This window comes from Rhipicephalus microplus, chromosome 6, assembly GCF_043290135.1.
Source record: "Rhipicephalus microplus isolate Deutch F79 chromosome 6, USDA_Rmic, whole genome shotgun sequence".
In the NCBI taxonomy this organism is placed as follows: domain Eukaryota; kingdom Metazoa; phylum Arthropoda; class Arachnida; order Ixodida; family Ixodidae; genus Rhipicephalus; species Rhipicephalus microplus.
The window spans coordinates 68,873,647-68,883,868 of NC_134705.1; the positions used below are offsets into that span (position 1 = coordinate 68,873,647).

The 10,222-nt window shown below is 46.7% G+C and overlaps 1 protein-coding gene across 1 annotated transcript in view; it reads right to left on the reverse strand.

Annotated features, from left to right (window-relative positions):
* Window positions 1-4,390, reverse strand: part of LOC119167605 (protein-cysteine N-palmitoyltransferase HHAT) — an 82,668-nt gene extending 78,278 nt beyond the window's left edge. The window contains exon 1 of the mRNA XM_037419108.2: window positions 4,156-4,390. Coding sequence (XP_037275005.2) covers window positions 4,156-4,247 — 92 coding nt within the window. The 5' untranslated portion in view covers window positions 4,248-4,390. The remainder of the gene's footprint in view (window positions 1-4,155) is intronic.
* Between the last annotated feature and the right edge of the window lie 5,832 nt (window positions 4,391-10,222).

A 10,222-nucleotide genomic window follows, 5' to 3' on the forward strand; every position in this document is an offset into this window, starting at 1 on the left:
AGTTCTGCTGGTGTTGTAGTGCAGGAAAAGCCTGCAGCATGCATGAACCAGACCTCCTCACAAGTTTGCACTGAACGAGAAAAAAAAAGAAGTAAGGCACCTCGTTGTTAAGTGGTTCCTTCTTTAATCGACATAGTGTCCACGTTCGAAGTGACAGATTCATCAGAGTGCACCGAAATTGCTGGCTGTGTTTACGTGCCAATCGTACTAGTCTCGCAAGTAGGCAAATACTACACCCGCATGGAGGAAGAGAGACGCAAAATGATCGAATGCCATGCTCCGTCTTCGTACGCGTCCCTATTATTCGTGGTGTGTTAGAGCCAGCTATTCCCCGACTCGCGCGTTTAATATAATCACTCAATAGAATAAACAATCTGGTCCTTCGAGACCCGCTGCTTTCAGCATGCTCAACTTGCAATAAATGCCACTTTGACACATAGAACACCTGTGATAAATGACGTGCATGAAGGTTCGAAGTGCGTGCCATTACAAGAGTTGAAAGCAGACAACGACGAAGGTCGCACGAGTGCTGGTCTAGAAACCAAAAAGAAGAACAAAAAAAACAAACTATAAAGAACACGCCACGGTAGGCATGTGAAAAAAATCACAGCGTATGTATGGAGGGAATGATGATGAGTGCGGGGAAAAGTCCGTCCATTCATTCGTCCGTGTGTCCGTCCGCCCGTGCATGCGTCCATGCGTTCGATCCCGTTCGAGAATGCAGACGGCGCGCGGGTAGCACTGACGAGACTCGAACCACGGAAGCCGAGCGCAAGCGTCTTCGAGGCACCCGCCGATTTCTTTGTCCATGCCCCACGAATCATCCGCCACGTACGGCGACTATCGAGGAGATAGAGAGGCACTCGTTCTGCGCATATCCAGGCACAGCCGGCGCAGCAGCCAATGGGAGAGTAGCGGTACAGTGTCATCTGAAATATCCTCACTCAGCTGAAGTTTGTATGCACTTCTATAAGGCAGCGCATTCTGTTATACTGTTCGGAAGATACTGCCTCCTCTTTTTCTCATCTCTTCTTCTCTCGGTTACGCATGACGCATGACAAGGTTAAAAGAGCTTCGCCCTTAAAAGGCGGGTAGAGAATGACGGCGACAGGATGACAGAATGAGCGAGGATGATGGGGCTCACTACTCGACCGTTGGGTTCCGGGTCCGAGCGTGGTGATCGCAAGCCTGGGGCTACCCGCAACGTACTACCTGCCACGGCCGTGCGTTTCTAATGTGTTGCGGCTTCAAGGCATCCTGTGCCCGAAGACACGCGAAGCTGTCGTGCTACGGGCACAAATTCTAGCAGAGGTGTGTGGCCGGGACGCGGGTACGACGGTGGCGCCTACCGTTCCAGTAGCTGCCTGGTCTACCCTTCGAACAACGCTCTCCAGCTCAAGACTTATACCCGTGCCACATGGGCAGAGAAAATTACACTGATCTCCTAATGCCTTCAGATTGAATGTCATTCGCGCTGTGTGACACGCATAACGAATTGGCCTTCACCCAAATGCCTTTCGTCCCCTAATGCCATCGCCAGAACGCATTCGACTGAGAAATTCATACTCTCGACGGCACAGCTGAGAAAGTAATTGTATAAAACGACATCTGGTCCGACTGGAAGGTAATCTCTCGCGTATTTTATTTACACTAATCACTTGAACAAGTGCTTAAAAACTTATCTTTATCTGGTGGTCGCTGTAATATAAATGCGACAGGAGCCATTTTCTTTTTACGCTACGGATATCACTGGCTTTGGTTTAGGTTGCTACACGGTTAGCTGCAACGTCGTGAAACAAAGTAACGAACGAAATCTAACAGCAGCGTACTATGCTTATTTATACATTTAATAATTATCCGATGTGTATGAGGCTTGTAAATACTTGTTTATTTTTTTAATGCTACACACCCAATGCTTACGAAGAAGGTGCTCCGATCGAAATCATCAAGTCAAATATCATTCGATTTGGACGTGTAGCAGCGCCGCCGAACAAAATGTCATTCGGGAACTGAATGCCTTCGCTGCCGAACGTCATTTTCTAAGCCTGTGGGTATCAGCAACTAACTTTAGTGAGACCGACGTCGTGTCTTGTGTCCATGCGAAGTTGAGGGGCTGCTAGGATAAGAATCCGGTAGCGCGAGGAGATAATGCAGGATTGTTTACAGAGTCTGTCAATGTTATGTGTGCTCGTCTTTTGTGTGTGTACAAGGTGTAGTTCACAAATGGCTTCGGCTTTTTGTGGGTGTCAGTGATGTCTTGGATAAGCAGTCATAGAGAGCTTGCACGTCGCAATAACATTCATAGCAACGTAAAACCATCACACACACGCTCTTCGCAAACACGGGTGCTCTACTACATCAAGAAGGTGCATGAATGTAGGTGAATTATGCCGACAAGAAAAACGTATTCACTCGTTCACGTTTCTTGCCGACTAACTATCAGTGCACATTTGGCGTGAATCGCGGATTCAGGTTTTGTTCAACTGAAAGGGGGACGTTGCCGTAGGAGAGTAAGCGGGAAGAGAATTCTGACTTTAGCGGTGGTTGATGACGAGGAAAAGTGCGTATGCTGACGATGATTTATGGTTGCAGTGTGGATGAACACACCCACGTTCTGGTAAGCGTTCTAACAACATATTAATAGAAAAGAGGGATTAATGAGTTGGTGACGTACCCTATGCTGTATTGCTCTGCGCGCACGAGCTCCTATGTAAAAAGATGAAATCAGTAAAGCCCATGAGAATCAGGGCAACCGGACACCCTCTCTCGTTGCTTTGAGTCCACCTTCTACCTTTCTCTACGACACCAAAACGCCGTACTTCTTCACGGCCAGTAGAAAAAATAAAAGGTGTCCCTCCCATACACCTAATACGACGCGAAGGCGAAAACCTCACTACCAATAATTTTGTTGCTATTATTATTATTGAGAGTATTATCAATATTTTATTATTATGACTTCGTTTTTTTCTCAGTCGATTGGCACTGACACCCCCTCCCACCCCTGCGCCCCCAGGTGTCTGCAGCTGACGTGGTACTGCGTTACATCTGGGATTGGCCCCACCTTTCCCAAGCAAGTATTATGCTTACATGTGTCCCGCTGACGTCCCAAATGGGCGATATTAGAGGACACGCCGACGTAACATCTTCTGTACGTCATGTGATTTTTGCTACCATTCGTGCTGACGCCAACAACTACTACGACGGCCACGTGTACCGTAGGAAGAACTCATGGAGGAAAAAAAAAGAAAGATGGGGGGAGAAGCATAACGTTGTTGGCCCAACACGTTACCTTCGCAAGATCACGCTAGCAACGAGAATTGACGATACTTCGTACCAATGCGCCCGCTAGCTAATAAGCGAAATGTGCTTGTATGGCACAGACCAGCCGGCTTACAAAGGAGTTTCAGAATTAGAATGCCATCAAGAGGACTAAACCCTACCGCACTCTATGACGTTGTGATCACGTGCTGGGCCAACACAAGGGGCTTTCCTCATGTGACGTAATGCTCCCTCCTTTCTTTTTCTTCCTCCATGGATGAACTATATAAAGGATTTTACCCCAACAAGAGTTCTTTCGCTCTCAATCACCACCGCCGCTGCTACTACAAGTGTGCCTATCACTGCGACTGCTACTTCTACTATGGCTACTGCTACCATTGCTAATACTACTACTACAGCTACCACTACTGCAGCTTCTGCTACTACTACTACTACGGCTGCTGCTACGGGTGCAGCTACAACTCAAACTACTACTACTACTACTACTACTACTACTACTATTGCTTGTACTACTATAGCTACCAGTACTAAAGTTGCTGCTACAACTACTATGATTGCGGCTGCTACGGGGGCAGCTAAAACTAAAACTATAATTATGCTAATACTACTTCTACTGCTACTACTACTATTGCTAGTACTACTACAGCTACCGCTACTACAGCTGCTGCTACTTATACGATGACTTCGGCTGCTACGGCTACAGCTAGAACTAAACCTACTACTACTGCTATAGTACTACTACTAATACTACTACTACTGCTACTACTACTGCTATTACAACGCGAGCACGGGTGCTCGCGATCTGCTTGGTAGCGGTGGAAAGTCACGAGATTATAAGGAAACAATAAAAAAGAAACGAGGATCATTGGGGCTTACCAGTCTTCTTTCTTTTCTGCAAGAGACACCGATTGATCAGAACCGTTGCCACATTGCGGAGCGGCGCTGTCTGTGCGTACCTGCTGCACCATCGTCCGTAGAATCGGGGCACCGCCACGCTTTCACGACGTGTCCATAAGAGAGAAGCGAATGCCACTGAACTTAGAGGACTGCAGCAGTGCTTCGAATGAACAGGCGCGCCCTTTGAGATGCTTCGAGCGCATCTGTGAACTAGCTGTCTATGAAAGATCGCGAAAAATAATCGTTTTAGAGAAAAGGCAACACTAACAGCTGCGAACAAGCTAACAATAAACTAGAAAAAAACAACAAAACGTATCACAATGTATAGGAAGTGTGAGAGAACGTCTGTACGTGTCCAGCTTTCATTTGGACAAATTTTTGACGTCATAGACGTCGATATAGCGTATGATCACCGAAGAACAAACTATTGTGAAGCTATGAATCGCTGACAAACCCATAGAAAAAAAACTTGCTTCGAAGGATGTAGTTGTAGAGGCCGGAGTCAAGTGAAGAGTCAGACTCGTGCAGTCTTGTACGTCGTATGCTTGGTGTGTTCCACTCAGTCAGTGCGAGACGGCGGGCCAGTTGACGAATCTGCCTCGCCGCGTCCACTCTTGAAAGCGGCATTGAAACACTGTTCGTTTCTCCATGTGACGTGCGAGCAGCACTATCGGCAGAATTCTTTCTGCTTATACCACAATGCCCAGGTAACCATTGAAAAACGATGTCTTCGCCTTTTTGTGTTAAGAGGTGATGAAGTTTCACGGTTTGGTAGGTCAACTGGTCGAGGCATCTACGTCGGAGAACTGACAGCAGGCACTGTAACGCTTGTTTTGAGTCAGAAAACACTGCCCATTTACTTGGTCTTTCTTCAGAAATATGAGTTCTAGTGCACTACGCAGAGCCTCGAGTTCTGTCTGTCGTGGACGTTGTCGCATGTGAAGTCCTAAAACACCGAATTACCCCTTGTGATGTTATTACCACTGCTCCACCTGAACTAGACGGCGTATTCGAGCCATCGGTGTAAATGTGCACGTGGTTACTGTACTTTTGTTCCAGTAGGAATAGACTCAGTTGTTTTAGGGCATGTGTCGCTAAGTCCGATTTTCTCCGCATTCCTGGAATCAATTAGTCAACTCGTGGCCGGCTCAAGCTCCAAGAAGGAAGCAGTGGCTTTGATGCAGGTGCGCACGCCTCAGTAGACGATGAATGATGCTTGCAGACAGTGGCACCGTATGTCGTGCGGGGCATTTCAGCTGCGAGGTTCGCCAGGTGTTGGGAAAGGGTCCTGGCATAATGCCTGAGGTGCATGCGCATTGTCTCGGTAATAATATGCGTCTTGATTGGGTGATCTTGAACGATAGCAATGGTTTCAGCCGTTGAAGCACTGCGGGGTAACCCAAGGCACATCTTAAGCACTTGGGCTTGAATGCTCTGCATTGGGCGCAAGTTGGTCTTGCCGGTATTAGATATTCCAGGTAAGTTATACCGTAAGAATCCAATAAACAGCACTCTGTAAAGTTGTAGCATGGATGGTATGGGCACTCCCCAATTCTTTCCTGCAAGGAGTTTGAACATGTGAAATGTTGTGATCAGCCGCTTCTTCACCTAGTTCACGTGTGGAGTCCACGACCGGTTTCTGTCTATTATGACTCCCAAGAACCTGTGGCTTCTGCTGAACGATGTGTGTTCTTCATTAATCGATATGCTGTAAGCAGAAAGTGGTTTTCGCGTGAACGATACTACTGCACACTTTCCGCAGGACACCTCGAGACCTTGTTTGCGAAGGTAGCATGCCGTCATTCTAGCAGCCTTCTGAAGGCAGGCGCAAAGCTGAGGCCTTCTCACACCTGGTATCCAAATTCAGATGTCATCAGTGTAGACAGAGAGTTTTGCAGTGCTAGGTAGGTGCTCGACTAGTCCAATGAGACTTACATTGAAAAGTATAGGTCTTAGCACTCCTCCTTGAGGAACTCCTTGGCTGCTGTAATAATCAGGTGTCGAGCCATTCGGAGTCATTACGTAGCACGATCTGAGCTGTAAGTAGCTGTACACCCACATATATATCTTGCCACGAAGACCTACTGTTTCTAAAGCACTAATGATGGCTTCATGGGCGACATTATCGTAAGCTCTCTTAACGTCTAGAAACAGGGTGGCGCACACTCTCTTACAGGCTTTCTGGTGTTCAACATATGTCACCAGATCGACAACGTTGTCTATTCACGAATGGCCATGCCTGTATCCAGTCATTAATACTGGATAGATTTCATGTTGCTCTAAATACCACTGCATTTGTATTAGAATCATTCGTTTCATTGTTTTTCCCACACTACTAGCAAGCGCGATAGGCAATACGAGTCAATATTCAAAGGAGATTTACCAACCTTTAGGTGTGGAATGAGACGACTTGACTTCCATGCATGGGGAATAATACCCATCTGCCAGGAGTCGTTGTTTAGGCGTAAGAGTGCCTTCAGAGCTTCATTTCCAAGATTACAAAAGGCACGATAGATAATGCTGTCAGGTCTGGGTGCTGAAGCCCTTCTGCACAGTGCCAGTGCCACCTCTAGCTCATCAATAGAAAACTGGCACTCGATACGGGGATCACGTGACGGCGGTGGGTTGTCAAATGTTTTGATTTTGACTCCGTGAAATTGGAATCACTGGCAACTCTTCTACGGAAGAATTCTGCGACGTCGATCTCTCTGCATTGTAGGTGAAGTGTCAGAGATGTAAACGGGTGTCACTGACCAAAGGTTGTGCTAAGACCCCGGACAGTTCTCCATATCAGTGATAGGGGTTTTTGCGGATCCAACCACTCGCAGAAGGATGTCCAACGTCGCCAAGCCAGTTTATCAATGTGCCGCTGCATTTTCTTTTGAATGCATCTATCCAGCATCCAATTATCTATGCACTTTGTCCCTTGGTACCTATGTTCTGCACGATGACGTATTGCGTGAAGTTTCTCAAGCTCGTTGTCGAAATCGCTGCGCTTGTGACTAGTCAAAAGTGAATGCGTGGTATTCTGCAGGACATCCTTCATAAAGCCATCTTGGTTATACAATGAGCCATCGGTACAACAGTCTTTCATTACCAGTTTGAATTGCGGCCAATCGGTGTATTTGAGGTCTCTTGAGGACTTTGAGCTGGTGAAACCTTCTATCCGCAGGTAAGTTGAAATTTGGTCGCTGCCCCATGTTTCCATATCCGAAAACCACTGCACTTTCCTGGTAAGTGAGCGAGAAACCAATGTAAGGTCCAGGCAGCTGCTATAGGCTGATCCGTGTAAATATGTAGGGCTTCCATCATTACAAACGCAGAGTTCGCATTCTGAGGCCAAGGACACCGATTTTCTTTCTCTAGAGTTGACGTGCGAGCTTCCCCATAAAAAATGGTCGGCATTAAAGTTGCCGGTGATCACCCAAGGGCTTGGAGTCCATGTCAGAACACCGCGTAAGCGTTCGCAGTCAAGGCGGCTTGTGGATATAAGTAAGCTCCGAGAATCGTGGAAGTAAGTTAACCTTCTTCACAGTAAGACACACATATTGATTATCTTCATCAGGTGAGACTGTGTCGTGAACGTAAGTGAGGTCACGGCACATGAATACAATAACTTTGCTGCAATCTCTGTAAGTGGAGGACATAAAGCCCTTATATCCTGACATTTTGATTGAAGCAGACAGGTTGCGTTCGCAAACCATAATTATAGGGAAACGGTTGACCCATACAAACTGCCTACAGTCAGACATGTGCGACCTAAGTCCTCTGGCGTTTCACTGAAAGATGGATAGATTCTTGACTTCCACTTGAAACGACGGTTCATCGTGAACTTACTTACAGCGCAACACCAGAAAAAAACAGGACAGGGAAGGAGTAGAACAGAAAGAAAAGAAACGATGGTGTCTCGCTGGCCGTGGTTTTACCCTAGAGCTTCAAGCACCGTACTCAGGTTGTCCAGCACTTGCAGTGCGGTCTGCGCAGACGAAGTCTTCATATTGCTGTGTAGAACACGCATGGCACTCATCAGCGATTGCAGCGAGCTTATCACTTGGTCTTCATTTGTCGCATCACTTGTTCAAAGGGTGGTCGAGGGCGGCAGAATTTGACGCAACTCCGAAGTAGGTTGACTTCGTGGAAGTTAGGGCCACTGTTCGGAAGGTGCAACTGCTGTTCCTTTCTTCTGTTTGGCAGTTTCCGCTTCAGTGAGTTCGGTGTTTGAGGTTCAGACACTTTGATAGAAGATGGCGTCTCTCTATTGGTAGAGCAGTCTTTTCATTATGGCCTTCACCCACGACGCCGTCGTCGCGAAGTGTAGCGACAGCTTCCCTGTGCATTGTTGTCCCGCACCATATGCCTGAGTACCGCGTGCTCGTTTCACACCCGCGGGTAATCTTCTGATGAGGCCTAATGAGCGCCATGGCAGTTTGGACATCGTAGTATGGTGGCACTGCAGGCGTCTTTTGAGTGAGACTCAGCGCACCACGGACACACAACTTTGTTCCCACAGATACCTTTTACGTGTCCCATCTTGAAACACTTGTAGCATTGCAGTGGCTTCGGTACGTATGGACGCACTGAGGGGCGAACATGGCCAACTTTGACATACGAGGAAAGGTTGTCTCCCTCTAACACAAGCCTCAAGCAGCGTGAGTTCCCAAGTCTAATGATGTGCGTGATCCGAGTGCCTTCTGTAGATGGCTTTATTAATATTGGCAGGTCATTTGCTGAGATGTAAAGATCCATATCTTTAATGACGCCTACAGTACCATTACAACCTGTAGCGACCATTGACCGAACTTTCACGCTGCCGATTTCTGTTATGAGCCGAAGGCTTTGCGGCGCGCTATGGTGCATAACGTCTAAGGCAAGGACATTCTGCCGTGCATTGATCCTCACGTCTTTGATCTCATTCGGCGCGGTTTCCTCGAGAAGCACAGAAAAAACTTGCCTGTTGAGGAGTCGCAAGATGGACGCAAGGTCTTCGGGAATGAACAGCATGGCGTTCGGCCAGCACTGTGGTGCCGTCTTAACGGTGGAAACACTTGCCGACGATGCCATCCGCAGCATTCTGCGTTTTGTAGTTCGATTCATGACGACCGTGAAGTCATCATTCGATGACTGGAAGCCATCCGAGTACAAATCAGTTGCCTCGCTATCCGTGTCGCTCGACACGTTGCCACGCTTTCTGGTCGACGAAGCCCGGCGTGACGGTTGCACGCCAGGAACATTCTCAGGTGTGTCCTGAAGCATCACCGCAAAGGAGGGAGCGGTAGCTCGCAGTATTTGCAGGAAAGCAAATTGAAAATACTGAGACATGGGCACAAGCGTTCTGTGAGAGAATCGCTTCGTAGTAGTCGCGCCCTTAGAAATAAAGGCCATTTATCTTTCATGCATACCTTTGTTTCATGCATCGCAAATAGACAAATGTGTGAATTTCTTTTTTAACGTTGTCTAGTTTTTAGTATTTTTCTTGTGCATATTGCTTACCCAGAAAGAAATTATTAGACTGTATCGCGTCCTTTCTCTGTATCACTTTCATTGTTGAATATATTCAACAAGTGCAGATACCGTGACAGTATTCATTTCCTCTGTGTCTGATGTAATGCTCTATTTCTTTGATAATATTCTATTTTTTCATTTTTGTGCTCTCATTGTACTATCATCAGATGAAAATTCAAATTCCGAAACTGCCGCCATGTACGTGGGCCTTCAGGAATTCTCATGTGGCTTTTTAGCCGCTTTCTGCATGAGGGCACCCTAGCTTGTTAAAAAAAGAATTGAAGTTCTTTATCTGTCTGTCTGTCTGTCTGTCTGTCTGTCTGTCTGTCGGTCTGTCTGTCTGTCTGTCTGTCTGTCTGTGTGTATGTATGTATGTATGTATGTATGTATGTATGTATGTATGTATGTATGTATGTATGTATGTATGTATGTATGTATGTATGTATGTATGTATGTATGTCTGTCTCTCTCTCTCTCTCTCTCTGTTGGAAATAAAGATTGATTTGATTTGACTCTGTGCCAGATTGTTAATACAACTACACCG